This window comes from Protopterus annectens, chromosome 16.part0 (genome assembly GCF_019279795.1).
Source record: "Protopterus annectens isolate FY-2018-M chromosome 16.part0, PAN1.0, whole genome shotgun sequence".
NCBI lineage: Eukaryota > Metazoa > Chordata > Ceratodontiformes > Protopteridae > Protopterus > Protopterus annectens.
In genome coordinates, this window is record NC_056750.1 from 474,743,920 (window position 1) to 474,771,095 (window position 27,176).

Below are 27,176 nucleotides of genomic sequence, written 5' to 3' on the forward strand. Positions count from 1 at the left end.
GTTGTATCATCTCTCCATTCAGAGACAAAGAGCATGTGTCTTAAATTACTCAGAAGTGGGCTTGCAACTATTCTTCCATCTCCTGTGGCATGTAAACACCATGAAAAAGGATGATCACTATGCATAAAGCAAATGTTCAGAATGGAGCACTATGGAAAGTCATGGTTACCAGTTCATAAATAACAGACTATTCAGTTGAAATGATTTAGGTAAGCCAAATACTCACACTTGGAGACAATCTAATCTTTTGGAATCTGTTTAAAAAGAATGTGATTTTGCTGCAAAAAAGACAAATGGTATGGATGTACATTAATTCAATACTAATTACAATAAATCTTAGCACAACCAACACATCACTCTCTTCTGTAACATATCTGTTAACTTAACTCTACTAGCTCAGTACTGAAGCAAAACTTGAGAAGATTTACACTGATGTTGACAACATACTAAAAAGTAGGGTCTGTATTACATATTTTACTGTGTGAGGTATGAAATTTTATGCTTTTATACCTTGTATGATTTGTATTTATAAAATGCCATGGTTAAACATATCGGACATGAGCAGTTGACTGAATAATGGATATATCATAAAGACAGTATTAAACATAATACAGATAGGCAACCAAGCTGCAGTTAGCCAAGCTTCCTACATGAATCAAAATGAATGTGAACTCTGAAGGATTAAAGAGACAGAACAATAAGGATGACATCACTGTAATGCAGACATACAGCTGCAGCGAAAGAAAGGATTTTTAGAAAAAAAGGCTGGGCAGCTAACTCTTCTTTTTATGAGTAAAGGGAGTAACACTAGCTCAGTATGTGTTCAATGATTAGCAGTATTTTAATTTTAAAATTTCATTCAGCTGTATGGCCAGTCAGAATTTATTTAGAATTTAAAGAAAATATAACTTGACATAACTACTACAGAGAAAATCAGCAGCATAGTGTTAATATCATTTGTATTCATTGTGAAGCACAGCAGTGTATACTGAAAATTGCAAAGCTGCAGTGAGAGTATCTCTGTGTAACTTGTATGTCTAAGCAAGGATTCTGTCAATTTATGTGATCAGTACTTTATTAAATTATTTTACTAATCAAGCAGTTTGATTCTGTTTATGTCACCAGTACTCTATTCTATTAACAATTAAGCTGTTTAAATTTCTTTGGCATGGCATGACATGAAAATCCATTTGTCTCTAATGTAAATCTCATAACTTACTTGCTCTGACCTAGAAACTGTTGAACCTGGCCTGTACAAACAATGAAAACTCACTGTGTTATTATCCCTTTGAAAGATTTGCAAATAATTTACATTTTCTAAAATTTTCCTTTCAGTTTTTTAAATGAATTTACTAGCTAAGTAAACAAATTGGTCATTGTCAATGACTTACAGTTCCTACATTTTAATTTAATTTAAATACATTAATTTAACTAAGTAAGTCGACCAGTCTGCTTCTGACACTTTTTCAGCCATGAGTCAGGCCAGAAGGTTAAGATTAAATGCAGTACACAAGCAAAGATTTACCAATAAATATATATCTATTTGGGAGATGTGAAGAAACCGGAGTAACACTAGAAAACCCATGCATATATGGGGAGTACATGCAAAGTCTATGCTTACGGTGACCACAGGGTTAGACTGAACCTCAGAATCTAGTGCTTTGAGGCTGACATTTTTATCACTAAACTACCATGATGCCCTGATAGTATTTTTTTTCTTGCATACATTTTCTGAAAACAAGATAGGTATTTACTTCAATGGGAAATCATAAAACCATATTCATATCACAAAGTAGCATGGACTGCACAATTAAGAATTACTGTGGATTCTTCCACTGAGCCCAGCAAGCTGACTATACAATGCATGTATTAATAAGCTCCCTGGTGCAAGCCTGACAGCTTCTGCTCCCAATCTGATTGGATCAGCCTTTTGGAACATTCAGTATGGCTAAGGAAGACATCCCCTTGCCCATGCATTGTACAGTATTTGCCCATGCAGTATACAGCAATACCTGTGTCTATTGACGCTTATCTCATCCTTGTCACAGAGTATTCTTTGTTTAGTGCTGCAGCCCCCCCACCATCTAACCTGTAAAATATAGGTTCAGTGATTATGATAGCTAAGATTACCAGAATTGTAAAGCTCATTGTGTAGGCTGTCTACCTCAAAAACACAGATAGAGAAAAAGAGAGAATGAGCCATATACACACGTGTGCACACAGCCATGCACACACACACACACACACACACACACACACACACACACACACACACACACACACACACACACACACACACACACACACACACACACACACACAAAACCAAACCACTGATATCCAGACAAATGCCATGAGTCCTCCCTTCTAGCTCTTATATGTGTAGCCATATGCTCGCTGTCCAGGGTCACCTAACTTCTCATCTTCCATATCTGCAACTTGCCTGAAGTTGTCCCAGGGAAATGTCCAGGCGCTCAGTTACATAAACTGCATCTTCTTTGGTGACCAGCCCACAAGCTACATGCAGACATACAATCCCTCCCCTCATATGACACTACTGGCAACGAGTGCACCATACCTCGTATGCAAAAGCTATGTGTAACATATCAAAATAATTAACAGCCATTCTGCTTATGCAGCTACTTAGCATGCTCTTTCAAGCTATGGAATCTCTGTATGCATGACATAACATGGCTATCCACACAAAACATTTTGTGAAATGTTGCTGCACATGGGGGAAGGTGATTGCTGAGGAAAAATCCAAGGGTGCAACTGCTCCTTTATCTGAACCAATAAATACCAACAAATTTTGAAATGGAAACATATACACACACACATATATATATATATATATATATATATATATATATTTATATATATATGGATCTACTTCAGCAGATCGAACATATTACAAGTTCGAACCACATATGGCCGAGACCAATAAAAACAACTAACAACAAAAAACAAAATTAAATGTCTGTAGCAGGGGGGCTATGCCCCCCTACACCCCACACACCTCCTTTACTTAAAAATACCAACTCCGAGATCGCACTACATTGCGGAAAAGGGAAATCTTCCTGTTGCGCACTGTACGGAGATCTCCATTCAGTCCTATCGAACATTTACAAGTTTGAACATAAGGTCTCGGCCATATGAGGTTCGAACTTGTTATATGTTCGATCTACTGAAGGGGACCGATATATATATATATATATATATATATATATATATATATATATATATACACACACACACACACACACACACACACACACACACACACACACACACACACACACACAAAGGATAGCATAAATCAGCATTAATTCCTTATTCAGATTTGCAATACAAATAAATTACTCTTTGTAGAGTGACATTTGGAATAACATCATTTTACCATCACATGCAAGAAAACAAATTGGCATCGAGAGCATAACAAACTTGTGCCTCAGTGCAATTCTTTATGAATTCCTTTTTATGTCTAATGTTCCATGCCAATTATCACAAAAAAAATGTATGCAGTGCAAAGTTCATGGCAGAATAAGGCCACCACTGTTGAATGTTCCTGAATGTTCCAACTACCTTTATGCTCTGGTTACATTACAGCACTGCAGTGGTCACATAAGTAGAACAAACATTATCACAAGGACAAACACCGCAAGAACAATGTGATAGATCTGTAAATGAAACAAACTGTTTTGTGCATAAGCATTCCTTTGGATTTAAATATTCAACTCAATATGTGACAGAAACAAACATCATTCACATAGGTAGGTTTGAATATAAATGAAGCAAAATAACAAAATGGCAAATATTTAAATGGAAGAATAATAAAATGCAGGCTATGGCACATGAATGCAGTAAAGCTCCACAAACCAAAGTATTATCTCTTTGATCAGTGATTAACAGCCCTTTCCTTATTTCAATCCATGAATATGCTGCCATACTATGAAGAAGCAAAGAATGACTCATTTTTTCAAAGAGTAATTGAAAACAAGATGTGTGTGTGTGTGTGTGTGTATCTCTGTGTATGTATGTAGCACATGAAGTGGTGATCTTGGTGAGCAAGATTTCTTAGCCGTATGCACGCGGTGTGACCCACAGAGAGCCAGTCCATATCCTGGAAAGTAATGGGTAAAAGGGAAGAACCCATCCTGTAATGACCAATCATTCTTTGCACGTGTTCATAATTGCATAGTTTTATTAGTAAGAATCTACCAGTAGGTACATGTCAATGCATCACTGAGTCATCAAAGAATTAAAAGAGAAGTATAACATTCAGCCAGGAAACTGTAATACAGCAATTTAAAGGTACTCTGAATTTACTGTCAAGTCTGCCAAAAATACCTCACTTTGGTACATCAAGAAATAAATGGAAGATCTTAAGAGAAACATGACACAGAGCAGAACATTACACCATCTTAGTGTCTGGCAATACTATACAGCGTTTGACCTTTTTTCTCAGTGCACCTCTCTTGTCTTTTAATTTAGTACAAAGAATGCTGTATGAAATTAAGGTACAATTTAAGTGCTATTCTCTCTCTTTTTCCATACTTTCTCTGCAGACCACTTTGGCTTTCTGTAAAAATCTACATGCCTTCTGGCATTTATCAAAGTTCCTGGCATCTGTGCATCAACAAACTATCCTTGGTTGAAGAAGCTCCGTGAATATGGCAGAGGCAGCTAAATCTAAGGCACAGTCTGATCTATGCTAATTAATCATGGTTTTTGACTAAAAAGTCTAGTTACAGATTTAAAAAAAGTCTTAAATCTAATTTGAAACTAGAAAGTTTTTAAGACTGAGTTGTCAAATCACAGATAACTTTATAACTAAGGCAAAAATGTAGTTGATAAATCTCATATGACTTCTAAGGCAAAAAATATACCATGAACGACAATTAGGACTATGAACAAAAGTAACTCAACAGAAAATATTTCAGACTTAATATTCAAAACTACCTTAGAAGCACATTTGAAGATAGGTACCAAAAAGAGGGAAGGGGGTGGTACATATAAATATAGTAAAAATAACTGAATTATAACTCAAGCTCTTCTGGTTAAATATGGAGAATGATGGAGGTGTAAAATAAAAATAAAAAATAAAATAAGAGACTAGGGAAATCAAACAAAAATAAGATTATAGGATTTAAATATTAATAATGCTAATTGTAATAGAAAACTGAGGTACAGGAATATTTTGAATAAATATTCTGTTGTGAATCTTTGGGAAGTATTAAATGAGAGCATTGTTTATTTGGTTAGGGCTAGAAATAGATTTAAGAATTTGGTAGCATGTAAGTACGTTTTCTGGAGATTAGATATAAACAAACTGCTAGTTAAGGGAAATGGCTTACTATTATAAGTTTGAGCCGAGATGTATGCAGATGAAAAGTTGAAAATACAGATGTTCAAATTTTCGTCTGGTTGAACATCTCGATGTCCAAAAATTTTTATTAGTGAATATACTGTGCATTCGCTAATATAAATATGAAGAACTGTACAGAGATTGTGGTACAGTGCGGTTAGGGAAATTGTGTTTGGAAACAATGTCAAATCTGCTGAATTCGTTCAGCTGCTTTGACATTCGGACTTTCAATATGCCAAACGGAAACTATTTTGCCATTCGACATATTAATAATAAACCAAAGGAAATATGTTATACAAAATAATGACTCAAAGACTGTTTTTATTCTGTACAAAATTGGAAACTTTTGAACATGTCTTTTAGGGTTGTGTCACGGTGAAATTATTATGGAAATACATTTTTTAAGTAGTTTCTTTGGTATAAAAAGGTAGACGACTTAAATATGAATATTATTTTCTATGGGTATTATGCTGTTAAAAGTACATAATATGTTGAAAAAATGGATAGGATTTTATCTTCTGTTGTTTGGAAACCTTGGATAGCAAGGATTAAAGAAGTTATGTTTAATCGATCCCTGTGATCAGCCAACAAACTACTCATCCAAACCCACAAAGCTAACAATGCTACTGGTGAATCCCTGTTTGCCAACTTTGTTGGCAAAACCTGGAATTCGTTGACAAACCATATAACCCTACAATCCTCTATAGGACTATTCAAAAATAACCTCAAACAGTATCTCAAAATGAACTGGCTCTGCCTGTGTACCAATCCTGATTAAGTTAAATACTGAAAGGAGAATCTCATATCAAACAGGTAACTATTTCACCAAGCTCTGTATGCTGTCTAATGTCTCCTACCTTTAATTGTTTCTGACCATGTGAATTTTGTATTCCTTTTAGGGAACACCACGAACCATTGTACATACTCACTTTGTTTTTATTCTTTGTTGCAAATGTTGGTTTTATACTTTTTTATATTTTATATTTTTTATATGTTATCTTTGTAATTTGTCTAATTGGAGCTTTTCTCCCAAGGCCTCCACTGAAAATTGACATATATCCAGTCTGACTATCCCGGTAAACAAATGTAAAATAAATAAAATAAATAAATAAATGCATAAAATCTGGGATAGGGCATAAATACTTACAACATTTAGATTTTGGTTTTGGCAAAAAGACTGGGGGATTAAAGAATGACTTTTTTTTGTATTTTCAAGAATTTGTCATACTGTATATATTATAAAGTGTAAATATATATGTACAACACAAATATGTCTACATTTTGAAAACAGTATAAAATAAAGGACCCCTACTTTTTTTGAAAAGTGCCATGGGATTTTTTACATCCACCTGAGATACCAGTAACTCAGGCAGATGAAGCCTTGTTTTAATGTGTCATCCAAAGGATAACACACTCAGGAGTGCAACACCGCTTTATGCTGCACTGCATTATCAGTAATCGAACTAGCTAGTGTGGGAACAGAAGCCACAGTAAGGTGTGTGCGCTATCTGTTGCACCACTGACACGTGTAGTTATGCAAAAACATCCATCATATTTGTGGGTTATTTCACAAGGCATAAAGCATGTGATTCAACTCACCTAGTTGTCAATATTTTTACTTTTAAAACACATTTAAAATTGATGTATTCATTGATTCCTGGAAAATAAGGGCAGTTAATAAAACCTAACCATTTTAAAATGTTTTCCCTATGACTATCTTCATGCTGACAAAATCAGTATTGATTATATAAAACAATAATCTTTTGTAACACCCACAATCAAGGGAATGCTTATACAAAGCAGTACAGACACTTTTGTATCTAACACTGTAGATTCTCAGTTAGAGCATCTTCTGTGTAGCGACATGCGTGAATGGGCGTTCTTTCATTGAAGGTTGTGTGTTAGGCCCGGCAAGCCAGTACGTAAAACTCTACTGCCAATCATTAGCGGACTGGAGTTCTGCTGTGGCGACCCCTAACCAGGAAAAGCCGAAAGACACAAAAAAACTGTAGACCTGCTTATAAACCCTGGTGCAACTTTCCCCAGTGTCTGAACTATGTAAAAAGCTTTGTATCTAGTGGACATTGCTATATAGACAACACAAGTTAAAGAACAATTTAAAAATCCAGGTGCGGAATAAGACTTGTTAGGGATTTTACTAAATTAGGTGGCAGAGATGGCAACATATTTACACAGACTTCAATGTTGATACTGAAATGCCTCAGCTATGAAGTTTACCTTGGTACTACTATTATCAGATTCCACGATATGCTTACAATTATTTGATTTTTTGTGATTAAGTTTCAGATTCTGACCCATCTGAGTAATAAAGTTGGGGAAAACAGAAAAAAAATCTCCAGTTATTTATGATTACATTCTTAATTTTTTGACAGTTGAAAGTATCTGTGATGGACATGGCTATATTTCAGTTTTCACTGTTAACTGATCCATGTTCCTGTACCAAACTCATACCATGTTACCTTTTCTAAGTGGTTTCCTAACTTTATAGCTTTATGCTACTAGAAATATGATAAAGGACTGCAGGTTCTCCCAATGGCCAATTGTCATGGTCTTCTTCTGCAATACTTTCTTTGAGAAAACTTCTGTTCAGCAATCTATTTCCCAGCTTGTATTTATAAAATATTATTAACTGGATGATGACCATATCCAGAATTTCCTTTATGGGCATCATGATTGAGCGAATGATCTCATCAGGCAGTATCCACCAAGAAATGTTGGTAATGACTTTGCCCTAGCTATTCTCAAAGGCTGAGCTCTACAATATCAGATATGAATGTTACAGATACTTGCCATTACTGCAAGCTCTGTGATTAGAACTCCAGCAGTGGGGCGTTTCTTTCCCTTCACTCTTTCACTTCCCATGGCTCTTCAGGCCAGACAAGAAATGGATAGGAAAGAGAAAACTAGGCATTGTGGGATGGCAGGGAGAGATTAAACAACCTGGAAAATTCTGACTGCTCAGTAGTCCTTGTGTATTTGGCCAAGGAATCCTACTAAACCTTTCATACAAAGCTCTGCTCAGAAATGTAGCATTATATTAATATTAAGCATTCCTGGCTTTTGTTTACTCTGAAAACAGCATCCACTTATATTGTTTCATCTTGTAGGTGCTGTGTACGTGTAACAATGCTGTCACTGACATTCCTGTCCCCTAGAAAATAAACACTCAGATACAACAGCTGTTTCTTGTACAGCTTCAGACAAAACCCATTCATCACCCAAGAGGACTTCCTAGATTACCTGCCTCACCTCAAAGGTCAAGCAACAATGTGGTACTCAGAAATAGATACAAAAGTGTAAGCAGGGTTTCTCAGGTGAGTAAAAAAGTGGTAGCTTTCATTTTATACCCATGTCCATTGTTTTATGAGGTTTTGTTTTTCTCCGGTGAAACCTAAAGTTTAGAAGTCACTAAATATTATATCATTATGTTTGTTCCCCTGGTCCTTATAAGGTAGTATTATTACAAGCTGATGGAAAGGCAGAATGGTCCCCATAAAGTAACTGGAATGCCATATACTTTGTGCCTTATTATACAGACTACAGTTTTTAGGATAACATTCTTCCCTTACATACTGGAAAAAGGCTAATGAAGGCCATTATTTTCTTAGATGTATGGCCACTGGAAAGATTCAACTATTTCAAATATCACCCCTATATGGGATACAGTATACCCATCATTCAACCATCTCTCTCAGCTGTCCAAATTTTCGTAGAATGTCCAGATTGCTGTCTCATATTTTTGGTCTGTTCATCATAAAATTTGTAGTTTTCAGGAAAATCACAGATGAATGAAGTGACTAATGACTTGCATTTGAGTTTCAGACTTCATATTCTTCAGAAAATGCATGATAACATATATCCTGTTATTCTAGTAACTTTCTAAGTTTATAAGAACAATATTTAAAATCTGCCCCTATTCTTGAGGCTTTGTATCTCCCCCTCATTATTTTAGGCTTTTTCCAAATTTTGTTTTGTGCTAAGAGGTTCATACCTCTTAACCTCTTAGAGCAAGAAATCTGGACAAGGCCCTTAATAAAAGCAGGACAAAGAACCAAAAATAGGGACAAATTTAAATATTGCTATTACAAACTTAGAAAGTCAATAGACTAACAGGTTTTGCATTAGCATGAATTTTCTGAAGGGTATGAAGTTTGAAACTTAAATGCCTGTCATTATTTTCTAACTTCAGTCTTCAATTATTTGCCACTAATTTGACAGAAAACCATAATTTTATGAAAAATAGACCAAAATATGAGGCAAAAATCTGGACATTCTGCAAAAATCTGTACAGCTGAGAGGTATGATAGAGGTTGAGAGGTATATATAAGTACCTCATGCCTGGCCTCTGCACATTTTCAGGTAATTTGGATACCAACTGCAAGCGTCTCATTTTACAGTACTTCCATTAGGACGACTTGTCCTTATTCTCCTGATGAGATCTGCAGTACACATGGTAATTATACAAGTAATATGAGTAGCACACATGTGATTATATCTGTTTCTGATGTTGCTAAGAAATCATTGACTGTGGTGATGCACATTTACTCCATGCTGACTATACTACAGTGCTCTTAGTTGATATATTTATCTATGCATCTCGTCTTATATGTGAAGTGTATTTTCCTATAATGTCAACTATGTATGCATTTGCCTTGGGCTTAGGCTATGTCTGAAACTGGAATAACCCACAATCCTGGTAAACAACCAGCAAATAAATAAGAAGTCATCATAGTGTCAGTGTCCCGCCATTCTTTTTGGATATTGCACTCGTGTCTGGTGGGACTTTGGCATTAGCACAGAACAATTTTTTGGAATTCTCAGATATTGTATCTCAGCCTGGAGCATAATATCGTTTCTGATCTAACAGTATAAACTGCATGAAAGAAAGGAGGCAAAAACTATCTAATGCAAACTTCTAAGAAGCTATTTTTACTAAACAATATCCACCAAAAAATATTGTACATGAGGTCACAATATAAATGAGGTATCTTGCAAAAGTGGGATTTCATAATGTCACAAAATGTATATGAAAAAAAAAAGGATTTTATGTTATTGTCTACAAAAATCGAAATGTGTGTATGAGAAGAGAGCTACACTGCATAATGCTCAGGCATTCTTTCATTTATTCTCTAACATTAACCTTTTCAGGGTTGTAGGGAAGCCAGTGCCTATCTGGCACATAAGGTGAGTAATGCCTGGAAATAATAATGGATGAGACATCATTCATTGCAGGATACACACATAAGGGGAAGGAGGAGATCTGCCAGTTCATCCAAACACGTCTTTGTTATGTGGTAGGACAGATACAGCTGGCAATGCAAATGGGTCATGCAGGCTCTGCAAACACAGAACCTTAGTCAAGAAATGATTCAATGAACCAGGTGCTGTGAACAAGCAGTGTTAACCTCTGCTACTCTGAACTGCCTTACATTACACTCAATAAATTTACGGCTAAAAATAAGCTGCAAAGTCAGGAACATACAGAGGAGAAAGAGAGGGGGACTGTGAATTAATTTTGTATAAAAGAATCAAAACTTCTGAATACTGAAGCCTCTGAGAGCAAGAGAGAATTAATAGCTATATTTTATTTATGTACACAGCATAGTCTAATAATGATATTCAGTAGTACTCTTATCGGATCTCCCATGTTCACCTACTCTCATTTCTAATCTATATCAAAATTTAGTATTAACTGCATTCCATATTCTAAATTCCAGTTACCAATTCTGTTGCTTTTTAGTTCACAGATTCATACCTGCAAAATCCATTAAAATAAAGGACTGAGTGAAGGAAGTGCAATGGAGGCAATGGGATGGCTTTGTTTGTTTCTCCTAACTATATTTATGCCAGCAGTAAGTAAAGCAGTTGAAGAAGATGTCATAGATGAAATAACTGATCAGGGCTTGCTTTATAAGGATAAACGATCTACAGACACACAGGAGAATAAATGTTCATATACCTTTATTGTACCCCAGCAGAAGGTTTCAGGTGCCATTTGTGTGAATTCTAAGGAACCTGATTCCGTTCTTGATAACAAGGTAAATAAACAAGAACTGGATGTGCTAAACAATGAACTCTTAAAACAAAAAAGACAAATAGAGACACTGCAGCAGCTGGTAGAAGTTGATGGGGGGATTGTTAATGAGGTAAAACTGCTTCGAAAGGAAAGCCGCAATATGAATTCCAGAGTTACACAACTTTACATGCAACTTCTACATGAAATCATAAGGAAAAGAGACAATGCATTAGAGCTTTCTCAGCTGGAGAATCGGATCTTGAATCAGACCAATGAAATGCTTCAGCTCTCTAACAAGTACAAAGACCTTGAGCATAAATACCAGCACCTCGCCTCACTTACTAATAATCAGTCCATTATCATCAGGCAGTTGGAGGAGCAGTGCCAGCGAATAACACCAATCAAGCCAGTCCCAGCCCCAATACCACAGCCACCAAGGCAGCCACCTAGAGTCTATCACCCTCATACCTATAACCGCATTACCAACCAGATCACCAATGAGATTCAGAGTGACCAGAATCTAAAGGTTTTGGTACCAACACCATCAACCACAATGCCATTAGAACCTGCCATTTCGACTGCAATGGATAAGCCTTCAGGTAAGTCAGATATTAAGTACCACATCTACAGTTTGTTACATGTGTACACTCTTTGTTGCTTTACACCATTACAAAGTCAAAGCACTAAGGTGGGGTAGAGACATGCAAACAACTGTATATGAACATAAAATATGTACTATTTATTTATTGTAGTTTCTTTTTGAATGTACATCATAAAAAGGTAGAAACACCCAAGTAGAGAGGTGTGTGTGTGTGTGTGTGTGTGCCTGCATTTGGATGTGATAAGGCAAGCATAAAGCTTTAGCATGAATATTTTTGTTAAAGGAGGAACATTGCTGTATAATTTGATATTCCTCTTTTTTTCTTTTGTTTTATATTGCACTAGCATTTGATATAACTAAGGAGGATGTTTTTCATTTAACATATGATATGCTTCCAAATGTGTTAAAATCACTACCACTAACATCAATAAGTTGTAAAAGCAAAGTACTGATACCCAAACCAAGTGTAATCCTGGAGATAGAACCAAATGAAAATGGTATGGTATATTTACCTGGGCAATGCACTGTATTACAAAGAATTAATAATAAACACATATTGAAGGCATATTTGTCTTCCTCTCCTACCCTCTTCTGCTGCTCACTGACTCTCATTCTCATCTAAAGGCTTCTGTTTAAAAAATGTTTGTTGATGAGGACTGTCCAGATGGAAAGATTACATATTCAGTGGATTCCCTGGCAGAACAGCTCTGACATTTATAAATACAAGGTGACACAAAAGGTAACATAGACTAAGTATGAGATGGCCATTTCCTGGAATATTCCTTCTCTCTGAGCTATGGCAATTTTAGAATTGGTAAATACATAAAGTTTGGGGATGCAGGAGGGCTTGTCTCCCTGCAAAAACAAACTTTAAAGGAGAAAAGTAAGATCTGAGACTTACTCTTGGAATTTCGGTTGGTTTGTTTTTTCGCACTCAGCATTTCAAGGGCCAACATTTCCAAAGGAAGCCAACACAAAACAGAGGTATGCATATGTGTTTACAGGCAAATTGAACAACATATTATAAGTGAAAGAATATATTACATTATGTAAGACAAGAATTAAGCTGAAGCATTTCCTATTTACTCACTAATAATCACACACACTGATTACATTACTTTGTGAAAAAATTGGATTAATTAGGTTAATTGCATTTGGAGGCACTTCAGTTTGTATGTTTTATGTTATACAGCTTATCCCAGTAACCCTGAACTGCATTCACATTTTCATGCCGATGTCAAACGTTGAGAACTTGTTTCCTAGTAATATCTGTTTAATACAGGGATTGTTTAATTTCTCTTTCCCCCTCTCCATTCTGATTCCCATTACTTTAGACAGGATATTACATCATGTCCCTTTCCAAACGCTTGACATATTTGAAAATTCAATCAAAATCACCTCCCTTCTGCTTTTATTACTGTCTAGCAGATTAAAACTAGCTCTTGAGTTGGGTGTTCATATGATATGTACTTCATTTATCATATCAGTATGGGGGGGGCCTCTCTAATAGTAAGTCATCCTCTTTTAATATGAAATTATGAGAGTTCACAAGAGGAATATACCATTAAAGAATTATAATTTAAAGTAAAAATATAAAAACTACAAACAAAATAAGAGATTACTTTACAGGCCTCATTTCAAGTGGAGCTGTGTATAACTTGGGATACAGAAGATCCTTCATTACTAGAAGACTAACGTCTTATCTAATGGTGCTGAGCTGACCAACATAAAACCTATGGGTACTGTGAAATCAGACTGTCATGTTGGCTGTATTAAAATAGTTGACTGGTTGATCTCAAGTACATACATGAAAGATGACACAATATGTTGCTGAAAGTACACAAGTACGTAAAATGTTATATATAGCCTTCCCTACTAATTTTCAGGAAGGACATATACAAATCTGATTGAGTCACCTGAATTCAAATCATGGTTGCTCCAGAATAGGAACTTGAGTCTGCAAATGCACGTCAGTTTTGCTTGGGGCACAGATGAAGAAATATTGCTCATATGTGTCATCTTAAAGTGTGGTCTGAAATTGAAGTCTCTCAGAGAAATTGAAAGACAGGCGTTGCACTCCCAGTCAGTGACTATTCCTTTTATAGGTGCAGTGATCTCAACATGAGAATAACAAATTAAGGATGCATGGGAGGATATTCCTCCCTGAAAAAAAATATTTTTTGCAAATGTTGCATTAGTTCATACTGTTTGTGAGCTCTTGTATCTCTGATTTAAGTCTGTCAGTAGTCAAAGTCATGCAATGTAAGCTTTTTTGAGCTTTTTTGGATCACAGACACAGTGGTTCTTGTTAGTTACCACAGTGTTAAAACAAATTATTTAATCATTCAGGGTAAGATATTGAATATGTCCACCAAACTATTGAAGATCATCTTGATTTACAACAGCAATGCTAGAGAAATGCATGCCATACAATGATGTGGGCTCAACACATGCTGTCATTGGAAGTTTGCTTTTAGACTCTAACAGCAATGTGCACAACATTCCTACCCTGACAAGAATGACTGCCCACCACTATTTTTTGATATTTATGCTCTGTGCTGAACTTCAGTTGCCTCTCACATAGACAGTTTGCATTTACATAATTTGTTTATCTAACATACAGCACCTCATACCTTTTAGAACTAAAGGCCATAATAGAATAGTTGTGTAAAATCTTCCCACAACCATAGATGTCCTTCTCTTCTTTGTTGCAGTATTCTTTACATATGGGTTGTATTCTGCCCAATGACCCAACATCCGGCCTGTATACAAAAGCTTAAAGCCACTGCCTGTATGTGGGATGTCACACAAATGCACAGATAACGTCGGCCATAAAAGGGATGCCCGCATGTACAATCTTCAGAATAAGTTAGCCCCATGACTAAAGGAAATTCAAAGGGAGCCTAAAGGGTAGTTATTCTAGGAAAGAACAAAGTGTAGGGGGATGTCCAGTGGGCGAGAATACTGCAACATAGAAGAGAAAGACATCTATGGTTATAGTAAGATTTTACACAACTATTCTATGTCATCCTATTCAATGTTGCAATATTTTTTATATATGGGAGAGTGCAAAGAGGATGGAGCAGAGGAAGACTAAGAAGAAGCATTTTCCACAAATCCATGCAGAATTGCCCTGGCAAATCCTGCCCTGGATCTGGAGACAGTGTCCAACTTGTAATGCTCTGTAAAAGTATGAGCAGATGACCAGGTGGCAGCTCCCAAAATGGAGTGAGCATCTAGGCCTTTAAAGAATGCCCCTGAGGAGGCAAGTGATCTGGTAGAATGGGCCTTAATGGAAGATGATAAGGATTTCCCCAAAAAATCATAACAAAACACAACAGCCTTAGAGATCCATGCAGAGATGGATTGTTTGGAAACAGGTAACCCCAGAGCCCTGGGATCAAAGCACACAAAAAGTTGATCAGACTTCAGACTTCCTAACAGATTTAGTTTTTTCAAGGTAAAATTTGAGCTGTCTATGTACATTTTAGGAATGCAGAATCCTTCCACTAGGGGATTGAGGTGAACGGGAAGAAAGTAATCAACTGGGTGGACTGATTAAGAACAGCTCATTCATCACTTTAGGCATGAAGGATGATTAGTTCTCAAAGATACTCTGTCTTTGTGGAAAACCAAAAAGGGAAGTGAAGCCATAAATACCTAAATTTCAGAGACCCTCCTAGCAGAGGGTAAGGCTACTAGGAGTACTGTTTTCCATGTACAAAACTTTAGAGAAGTGGAGGGTCCTGACTCAAAAGGCCCTGAGTAAGTTTCTCTAACACATAGTTAAGATCCCAATGAGGAGGAACTGGTTTCCTGGCAGGTTTCATGTGTAGGACGCCTTTAAGAAAGAGCTTACCCTCTAGCCTGCAAGCTAAGAAGGGAGTTAATGGAAGCAAGCAGACAAGGCAGAACAGTGGACCTTAACTGAAGACTAGGAAAGATCACTGTTAAGCAACTCACACAGGTAAAAAAGCACTAAAGGAATACCCTCAAAGAGGGGATCATCTTTTCTTTTTTGACACCAGATAGAAAATCTTCCCCACTTGGAAATGTACGATTTTCTAGTACTGGGTTTCCTGGCCTCCTGCAAAACCCAAAGTACGTCCTTAGAAAACAAGTGCCTAAAAGGGATCAAACATTGATCACCCACAAGGTCATTTGCAGAGTTGAAAGATGTGGGTGAATCAAGTTTCCCTTGTCCTGAGTGAGTAGGTCCATCCGGTGAAGTAACTTGTAGTGATGACCCTTGGCTAACTGCAGAAGAAAAGGGAACCAGTGCTGTCTTGGCCAAAAAGGGATCATTAGCAAGATTTTTGTTTTTTTTTCTTGTAGAATTTTCAACAGAACTTTATGAATTAAAGGGAAGGGGGAATGCATAAAGACACATCCCCTTCCATGGGAGGATAGAGTCTCCACCTTCCAAGCTTGAGGGTGAGGGACCCCTGGCACTAAATAGTGGAAGTTGTCTGTTCATCGGGGAGGCATAGAGGACCATTTCTGGAGTACCCCACCAGTGAACTATATCTAGGAACACATCCCTGTGAAGCATCCACTCATGGGATTGTGTCATGGATCTGCTTAAAGAGTCTGCTACCGATTTCTGAGCAGAGGGGAGGTACACAGCATGCAATGTCACTTTGTAGTGATGAGCCAATTCCCATGCTTTGATAGTTAGGCAACAAAGAACGTAAGATTTTGTGCCACCATGCTTGTTTATATGCCAAAGGACAGTGGCACTGTCTGTAAGAATCCTAAGGAGTCCTGGCAAGAATAGAGTATGAAAGGTCTGCAAGGGTAAAATCAGAGTCCTCATCTCCCTGATGTTGATGTGCTCCCTCTTTTGAGAGGGTGACCAAAGACCCTATACCTTCCTGGAAGCAAAGGTTGCTCCCCAACCTAAATCTGAGATGTCTATGAAAAGCTGCTGAGCTGGTTGAAATATCTGAAGTGGTAGGCCAGGGTTCTTACTGAGTTGCTGCATCCAACAACACAGCTTTGTCTACAGACAGGGAAGAAGAGGAATCAGGACATCTAAAGGATGAGCATGTTGGGACCAAACTGCCTTTAGAAACCACTGGAACTTTCTCATGTGCAATTTTGCAAAAGGCACCACGGAGATTGTGGAGGCCATGAACCCCAGCCGTCTCAGAAACTCTCTGGCTATGATGGAAGAAAGGGGCAGAACTGACTCCATGCATATTATGAGAGAAACTGCTTTTCCTGAAGGAAGAAAAACCATCATCAAGTCTGTCCGGAACCTGCACCCCAGGAATATGAGATCCTGATTTGGGGTTAGACTTGATCTTTTGAAATTTATTGAGAACCCTAGGCCCTGCAGAAATGAATAGCTAGGTCCAGGTGTTGGAGTAACAGGTCTGGACTGCTGGCTAGAAAGAGCAGATCATTCAAGTAGGGGTAAATTTGAAGCCCTTTCAGCTTTAAATAGGCAATGTCTGGGGTTGGGTACTTTGTGAATACTCTTGGAGCAGTGGAAAGACAAAAGTCAAGACAGAAAACTGAAAGTGCAAAGAACACACCAAGAAACACAAGAGATTCCTGAACTGTGAGTGAATAGGAATATGCATATGGGCATCATTGAGATCCATAGATGCTAAGAAAGCTTCAGAAGAAACCAGGGGAAGAAGAGATTTCAAAGATAGCATCCTAAAAGCAGGCATCGCCAGAAAAGTGTTTAATAGGGAACCATGGACCATCTTTTCTTGGGACAAGAAACATTCTGAAGTAAAACTCCTTTCCCCACTGGTCTGGAGGAACAGCCTGAATGGTGCCTTGTTAGGAAAGTTGAGCAAGCAACACAGGAAACATATGCAATTTACTGGATGGGGGCTTTGGTATCCTCTGAAAGGGAGGAAGAGTCTTCCAAGTCATAAAGTATCCTTTTTTGATAATTGAAATCACCCAGGAATCCGGACTGATTTCCATCCAAGCTGAGAGTGAAAGAGAAAGGAGAAGAGACAAAGGAGTATGATTTGGAAGAGGGAGCTGAACATCAGAGAGAACTTTGCCTGGGATGAAAGGGGAAGAAGCAGAAGCAACAGCTTTAGCCTGTTAGGGTCTCCTGGAAGACTTATATGGCCTAGTTCCAGGAGGAGTTGAAGAGGAGGAGTGAGCAGATTTCCTGACAAAGGGATTCTTGGCAAGGAAATTCCTATGGAAATTATGGACTGGAGAAATGAGTAAATGTTTCAAATCCTGGAGTTCTTTACCTTTTTCCATCAGAGATTTAATGAGTTCTGTAGCTGCTTTGCAAAAGAGGGCAGAATTGTTCAAAGGAGCATCAAGCAATTTGGCCTTAATGTCATCAGAGTGTGCCTGGACACATAGACAGAAATGCTTCCTGAGAAAAGAAGCAGAAGCCACTGCCCTGGAAGACCACTGCATCATAACTACATTTGATTGAATGTCTAGCTCCCTGGGAGGAAGCAGACAAAAGTCAGAGTCAGTGACTTAGTCTCTGAGTCGGGTAACTGGAAAAGAGCCTGGGAAGCCTGAAAAAGCAAGGCCAGAGCATGCCTAGACATGTGTCTCTGGTAGTTAATAGCTCAGATAGCCAAGGTGGAAAAAGTACAAACCTTCCCCCAACCTTTCCAATATTTTACTTTCCTTGTCAGAGGGAAGCAACTTTGTAGACAGAGATACACGACAAGATTTTTCAGAAGTAATGGAAACCACAGCTGAATGGCATTTAAAAAGAAACGTACAATCCTTAGGGACCTTATAGAAATTGTCAGGCCTTTTAGGAGCAGGAGCTTGGGAATATGGGGTATTAAATGCAGAGGCAAAGTCATCTAAGAAAGCTGGGAGGACTGGAGGGAGGCCTCCAACTGGAGAAGGTCATAATATATTTTTTGCTCCTCTGAAATTAGAAAAGAATCCCACTTAAAGAATTCCCTCATTTTATTAATAGTTTCCCCCAAAAGAAAGCTCTTCTATGGGGGAATCCCCCCCCCATTAGACTCTTCCTCTGGAGAAGCATAATCCAGAGAACAAGGAATCTGGGTGGAGTATGCTAAAGAGCCTTTATCTGAAGAAGACCCCCGCAGAGTTAAAGTCATGAACCTGATATCCCACAGCCTGCACAGAAGAAGACCCCTGAGACCCTGATGGAAACACAGGAGATGAGGAAAAGGCAGGCACAGAAATAGAATAAGCCAAAGCTGGAGGCCTCAAGGCCATCAGAGCCTTAATGAGACCCTGTGAGAAAGCATCCTAATCTGACAGAGATGTAAAATGAACGGTGGAATGCCCAGTCTTCTGCTCCTTCTTACCATGCTTCTCTTGTTGAGGAGAAAGGATGGACGAAGACATTACGATTGACACTTCTTTAGACTGAGGGGCAAGAACGATTCCTGAGTCTTCCAAAATAACAAGCAGTGGTTCCCCCAAGTTGTCCGAACCAGACATCTGCATAGTCTCAGATGTGCTAGGATCCCCACTCCTGATGGCTTCCATTGCACAGCTGAGGAGGATTCAAGCCAAGCTTTGCGGCTGGGTTCCTCTTCACAAATGGCTCATAAGAACTCCTGGAACCCTCCATTGCATCTCTAGCCAGACATTGGAGTCTCTGGTTTTCTAACTAGAGATTTAAAGCTGACAGATGACTACACAACATGTTAGGTACAAAGACCTGACAGACAGAACAAGAGAAATGGTCATGAATAGGCCCTAAATAGAACAAACAAAGCTTGTGACTATCCTTATGTGGAATTTGCCTTCCACACTTACACTTGCCCATCCTGGATGACATAAACAATGACAAAAGGCAGCAGCAATAAACTACATCCCCTTCATGGTACTTATCTGAAGCTGTAAGGTGAAACCAGCAATATCCAACAGCAGACTGAACATACGAGTCAACCTTTCTGAATGGCAGCAAAGAAGTTCTGAAGATTGTATGTGTGGATGTCCCTTTTATGGCCAATGTTATCTGTGCCTTTGTGTGACATTCCACGTGTAGACAGTGGCTTTAAGCTTTTGTATACAGGCCGCATGTTGTGTCATTGGGTGGAATACAATCCATATGTAAAGAATACTGCAACATTGAACAGAAGGACATATATTCTTATTATTCATCCATGAATCTTGTCATTTCCTCACTGCTTGCCACTATGATGACAACTTGTCTTTTGTGTAGGAAGAAAGCAAACTGAAAGGGCAGGGCTTTTATTTGTTTGGCACTGGAAATACAGATTCAGATGTGACATATTAATCAAAGGGAACATGTTTCCTGGGTAAATGTTAGAAAGTTTAATGCTATCATATATATACACATGATAAGACTGAAACACTCAAGTCTCTATGCTTTCTAGAAATATAACACATCAAGCTATAAACAGTCAAAGTGTTAAATGGATACGAAGAAACAATGATTAAGCAAACCAGCACCATAGTGGAGAAAGATCTCTAATTCAAATTCCGGATTTATAATGGCTGGAGTTATGTAAAAGGCTGCAATTACTAATCTGCCTGTAACTTTATGCTGTAGACTAATCAAATCAGTAATTCAGAATTTTTAAAAGGTTTTTAAAGAATGAACAAAATTGATTGGTAGCTAGTAGTACATCATTTGAAAGTTGTCATGGTATTTATAATAAATCAGTAGTGACACAGTATTAATATGATGCGCTGACCAGTGTCCATGTAAAGGAGATAACTGAAGATGCTCAACTAGAAACCCAGTAGAACTATCTAATATCTTCTACAACACTTGTTCACTCATTGCTATTGGCTTGACAGGCATTACTCCAGAGGTAAGCAAACAAACCTCCTACTGCCTCAAAACTCGTTTAGTACTTGCTAACAGAACAGCTGTACATGTTTTGCATCCACTGGATTTATCCTGCATAGTACTATCACATTGCATCTTTAAATAACCAGACGGATAAAAATAATAATCTTTCACAGCCTGCTTGCTCAGTCTTTGCCCGGTCTCCATTCAAACTGAAGATAGCATTACAATATGTTGTTATACTGTTACTGTCAAACGTCAACTCTGCTTAAAAGCTACAGTACTGTCAATATTGGCTGAGGAAAACTCTCACCACACTGCAGTGGACATGGTTTAAATTTCTTAAATGTAGCCTTATTCCTTTCCTGTATACATATCTTCTTCGAGTGCTGTTTTGTAAGACTGCTGCTTTTAATTCACTCAGGGAATCAAGAGCAGCATGCTTATCCAAGAATATATAACTTTTTACACAGAAGTAAGGGGGAGGGGTTGAGAAAAAGTCTTAGCACTATGAAAATATATGGTTCTTCTAATCAAGTGTTTTCACATCAACTACCGAGTCTAGACCAGTACACAGAATGGGCAAGTCACTTGTTTAGCTGTTTTTTTTTTTACACTGTTTTGTTTACTTGGGGGGATACCATCTCCAAGCTTATATGCATCCATATGTACCAGTTGATCCTTCCCCCGAATAATGTAACTAACTCTTAGGTTACAGGACCTTTGTGCAAGTTATAAGATATTGAAATAATTATATAGTCTGTCGGCTGGCCTTAGCTAAAATGGGTTTTGTTAAACTGGTCTTTAATGAATTAACGATATGTTCTTTGAAAAAATTCATGTCATCTGTATAAGTCCAGCTGGATCATGCAGGAGCATAGCAAGGGTAGAAAGAAGGGGGCAGCCACCCCTGGCTCAAGGTGTTAGAGGGCATGATTGGTAAAGCAATATCTACATTTAGACTCTGCTTACAATGTTAGAACCAAAGCGCGTGCTTCAGCACTTTGTGCATGCTATAAGTTTCAAGAAAGTGGTTTGCTACAGATTTACAGCTTTTAAAAGTGAAAAAAAAACTTTTTTGAAGAAATGGACCTATCAAATGGGTAAGAAAGAAGTGCTACAGTGTTAAACTGGACAAACGTTTTTTGGTCTTCAGCACTGGAGGGGTATAGATAGATTGGTGAAGAAATGGACCTGGCTAGAGTACTATATCAGGAGCAGAACTTTTTTTTTGTTCCTCAACTTAGAGCTGAGGGGCTCCAGCTTGTGAAGTAGCAACGGGTGCTAAATGACTTCATTACATCTCTAGGGAAATGCAATACCCTTTTGCAATGGAGGCCTGGGGAGAAAGGAACATGGTACAATGAAATAAATGTAATTCTATTTCATACAGTCTAAACCGAATGCTAAGAAATTAAGCATTCTGATGAGTGCCATGACAAGGGATTGAGGCCGGTCTAACTTTCATAATGTAACCACAGTTTGGCAGTTATAACCAGCTGCCACATCATGGCGCATGGCAGCTTGTTTTACTGATGAAGGATGTTATGTAGTCCAATCTCGCCTACATTCTTACCCATGGGTTTGGAGCCGAATGATGGTAAACCATGCTGCACTGCTCTCTATCCCCAGATCTCTTTTGCCGCTGGTTTAGCTTGGATGTGGTCTCGCTCTTGGCTGTGGCTAAGTACCCTTTCTTCTTTATAGCAGAGAAGTTTTTTGCAAAAAAAATATTTTCATAGCTATTTGTGTGTGTATCTTGAACTGTGTTGTGGAAAAGTTGTTTTTTCTTATAGCGTGTTCTTGTGGTATCCCACTAGCTGTTTCCAATGGGCTAGGCCCATTTCAGTTAGAGGACCTAGCCTGTCCCCTTGCTTTTCCTTGTGTGCTGACTTTTTCCCTGGGCTAAAACCGTTTAAATTAGGGGAATTAGTCCTCCCCATTGTACTTGTGTCTAGGACCATTTTAATTAGAGGTCTTTGTGGTATACTGTTTGTTCTGTTCCCGAGCTTGTGGCTGATTGACCGTTGGTCTAGTTCCAACAGCCCCTCCTGGCTTATCGGTTCTGACGTCAGCTCCAACCCCATCGGTGCCATCCACCGGGTTCAGGACTCAGGATTCCTCGGTCGGACCCAAGGGAGAGGCTTCAGGACATCTCTCAGCTCCTAGTCTCCCTCTCAATGCTTTGGTGCGGGGAAGCCTGTCTCGGCTTCAGAGGCTGGTCAATCTTCGGACCCGGGAGGACCAGCTTTCGAGGCCATGCGGAGCGCGCTGGCCAGGTCATCAGCGGCATCATATGGTTCGGTCACTCTGTCCCCTACAGCACCAGTGCAGGTCACCCTCTATCTTTTGACAGTGGAGCCCCAAGACCTCAGGGTACCCCCACAAGTGGTCCCCATATTTCTGAGGGCCCCTCAGAGTTTTTGCCTGAGGAGCCACCCAGAAAGAGAATGTGCAAGAGGAAGCACATAGATTCCCAGGATTAGTCTCGCATGTCAGACACAAACCTCGAGGAATCGGAGGGGTCCCCTAAGTCATCATCTGAGGATGTTTCTTTTTCTGACATCCTAGAGATTTTGAAGCAAAGAGGTGACTGGCCATCCAAAGCTCTGACCCAGTCGGCTCCGGAGCCGGTCCCTCTACCTACATCGATACTTCCTCCTCCGAGCGCATCTCAGCTTTCGGAGCCGGAGTGCTCGGCTCCATGTGATGTCCCTAGGTCGGTTCCAACAGCCCCTCCTGGCTTATCGGTTCTGACATCAGCTACAACCCTGTCGGTGCCATCCATGGGGTTTAGGACCAAGGGAGAGGCTTCGGGACATCTCTCAGCTCCTAGTCTCCCTCTCAATGCTTTGGCGTGGGGAAGCCTGTCTCGGCTTCAGAGGCTGGTCGATCTTTGGACCTGGGAGGACCAGCTTTCGAGGCCATGCGGAGCGAGCTGGCCAGGTCATCAGTGGCATCATATGGTTCGGTCACTCTGTCCCCTACAGCACCAGTGCAGGTCTCTGATCACCCTCTATCTTTTTGACAGTGGAGCCCCAAGGCCTCAGGGTACCCCCATGAGTGGTCCCCATATTTCTGAGGGCCCCTCAGAGTTTTTGCCTGAGGAGCCACCCAGAAAGAGAATGTGCAAGAGGAAGCACATAGATTCCCAAGATGAGTCTTGCATGTCAGACACCAACCTCGAGGAATCAGAGGGGTCCCCTAAGTCATCCTCTGAGGATGTTTCTTTCTCTGACATCTACAGATTTTGAAGCAAAAAGGTGACAGGCCATCCAAAGCCCCCTCCGAAGAGCAGTCAGTGTTCCTGAAGGCCTTTGGTGCTCAGCCCTCCACCTCATGGGTGTCTCCACCCTTTGACGAGCTTCTGGATCTGGTTTGTCGAAGGGTGTGGGAAACCTCTGACTCTGTGGAACCAGTCCCCAGAAGACCCAATAAATTTTTGTCGGACCCTCCTGATAATGAATTTCTATCCAAGGGAGTCCCTGTGGATGCTATGGTGGTGGCAGTGGCCACCAAGAAGGAATTAGCTGAGACTTCTTCCACCGTCCATCCTCTTAATAAGGAGTCTAGGACTATTGACCGGTACAGGAAGCTTACATTTTCTTCAGTGGCCTTTACTTTGCGGTCACTGAATTATTTATCACACTTTACACGGCTCCAGAGAGATCTTCTAAAGGAGCTTGGAGATACTCTAATGGGTAACGTTTCTGAGGTGGTGGCTCAGAAGGTCAACGCTCAGATGTCTACCCTCAATTCTATTGCAAACTTCTCCATGAGGCTGATCTTTCACGCATCCGAGGGAGCGAGTAGGGCAGCAAGTTCAGGAGTCGTTCTTAGGAGACATGCTTGTTTGCGCCTTTGTCATTTCACAAAGGCCTTCAAGTCTACATTCACTGAAGCCCCATTTGATGGTTCCTCTTTGTTCAGAACCAAGGTGAAAGACACTCTCATTAGGTACAAGCAAGAGGGAAAAACTCTGTTTGCCATAGGAGTCCATTTTTCCCTTCCCTCTAGGCCTTATCCCAAGGCCCAGAGCGGAGGAAAGATGTGGTTCAAGAAATCACAGAGGTTTTTTACCAATGCACAAGGTGAGCCCCCCTCCAGAGGCAGGGAAGGGGGTGGTTATTCAGGTAGACGCCACCCTAGGGACAGAGGAGGCCCTCGTAACTCGGGAGACCACGATTCCTTTTGTGGTTCTCCCTACTGCCGCTCCTGATGGGAGGCCCAACAGTGCATTTCCGGAGCCAGTCAGGGGTCGTATCTCACTATACCTGGAGGCCTGGCAAGGTATCACCCAGGACCAATGGGTTCTATGAATAATTTCCGGAGGATATGTCATTCCCTTCTCATCAACTCCCCCTCCAATCAAGAAAATCCCGGATGTTCCACCCAGTCAAAGGGATTCCACAGCTCAGAGATTTCAAAGCTGCTAGAAAAAAGAGCCATCCAACATATCCCCTCAGACCAGATCGGATTAGGGACTTACTCCAGATTCTTTTTGGTGCCGAAAAGGACAGGGGACGTGAGACCCATCTTGGATCTCAGCCGATTGAACACCCATGTGCAAAAGTCCAAGTTCTGAATGGTCACGTTGCAATCTATTCTCTCATTGTTGGGAAAAGAAGTGTGGATGGGTTCCATCGACCTCAAGGATGCTTACTACTACATAAAGATGGACAGGGCATCCAGAAATCACCTACGCTTCCGGCTGGGAGCCAGTCACTTTCAGTTTCGAGTCCTGCCCTTTGGTCTCACCACAGCCCCCAGGGTGTTTACCAAATGCACGGCAGTGGTGACTGCTCACTTGAGATGTCAGGGATTCCAAGTGTTTCCATACCTGGACAACTGTCTCCTTACTGCCACCACCAGGCATGTTCTACTTCAGACCAGACACGCTACTATCAACCTATGTCAAAAGGTCGGCATCACCTTGAACTGGGAAAAATCTGTCTTGTTGCCCTCGCAGTGTGTCACTTTTATAGGCACTGAATTAGACACCATCCTCATGCGGGCATTTCTACCACAGGAAAGAATCAGAGTCTTACAGCAACAGATTTACACCTTGCTCCCTCTGAGAAGAGTGAAGACAAGATTGGTCCTTCAATTGTTGGGGACGATGGCTGCTATGATTATGTTAGTCCCACTGGCAAGGTCACATATGAGGCTCCTTCAGTGGCTACTCTTTGCCCAGTGGTCTCTTCAACGTTTTCCACTTTCTCACACTATTCTACTCACAGACAGGTGCAAACAGGATCTCAGTTGGTGGCTTCACACCAACAACGTCAATGCGGGAAAGCCCTTTGTTCCTTCACCTCCAGTTGCCACGGATGCCTCCCAGATGAGGTGGGGGTGCATTATCTAGGCAGGATAGTCCAAGGCACGTGGCAAGAGCATGAGATGCATCTGCATATCAATGTCCTGGAGATGAGAGCAGTGCTACTAGCATTGCAAGCACTTCAGAGCTTTCTTCCTCTCAGGACTATTTCAATTCACTCAGACAATATGTTGGTGGTATGGTATCTGAACAAACAGGGAGGAACCAAGTTGTACCCCCTTTGCAGAGAGGCCATGCGAGTGTGGCAGTGGGCAGTGTCTTCCCAACGTTTTCTTGTTGCAACGCACATTCCGGGGAAGTCCAATGTGATTGCAGACAGGTTAAGCAGAGCTATTCTGATGCCTCACGAGTGGTCCCTGAATTGTCAAGTTGCGAAGCAGATTTTCTGTAGGTGGGGTCAGCCTTGCTGCGACCTTTTTGCCAGCCCCCTCAATGCCAAATGCAGCAGCTACTTCACCTTTATCCCCCTTCAGGGGGAGTCACCCAGGGATGCTCTAGTCGGTCTACTATATGCCTTCCCTCCAGTTCCTTTGCTGTCAAACGTTATTCAGAAAGCACAATCCTTGGGAAGCAAAATGATTCTGATTGCTCTACACTGGCCTCGTCAAATTTGGTTCCCCTTTCTCCATCCCTATCTCATAGATGCTCCTTGGATTCTGGACCCACAACCAGACTTACTGACTCACATGTCAGGGCAGCTCCTTCCCTCTCTTTGGACCCTCTGGTTGACAGCTTGGCTACTCCACTTCAGTCATTAGTTAGGCTTCATCACTTTTCACCGGAGGTGTTTCATATTCTATCTTCCTCTCATAAGCCTTCGACCAGGAAGATTTATTACAGCAAATGGAAGATATTTTCCATCTGGGCACATGCCAAACAGATTGACCCTTACCATACCTCCAATCTAGTCAGTATTGGAGTTCCTTTCAATGCTTTTCAACCAGGGATCAGCTGCCGCAACCATTAAAGTCTAGCTGGTGGCAATTTCTACCTTTCATATTGCAGATGAACCTAGTCTAATGGCACATAGACTCTGTAAAGCTTTCCTGAAAGGCAGTTTGTTGCTTCACCCTCCTGTCTCTG

General features: G+C 40.0%; 2 protein-coding genes across 2 annotated transcripts in view; one reads left to right on the forward strand and one right to left on the reverse strand.

Moving 5' to 3' along the window:
* Positions 1-27,176, reverse strand: part of RALGPS1 (Ral GEF with PH domain and SH3 binding motif 1) — a 3,844,659-nt gene that overhangs the window by 1,190,386 nt on the left and 2,627,097 nt on the right. The gene's annotated exons all lie outside the window — the stretch shown is intronic.
* The window catches only part of ANGPTL2 (angiopoietin like 2), a 166,354-nt gene that overhangs the window by 61,617 nt on the left and 77,561 nt on the right, over positions 1-27,176 (forward strand). Inside the window, exon 2 of the mRNA XM_044058345.1 lies at positions 11,127-12,001. Coding sequence (XP_043914280.1) covers positions 11,185-12,001 — 817 coding nt within the window. The 5' untranslated portion in view covers positions 11,127-11,184. The remainder of the gene's footprint in view (positions 1-11,126; positions 12,002-27,176) is intronic.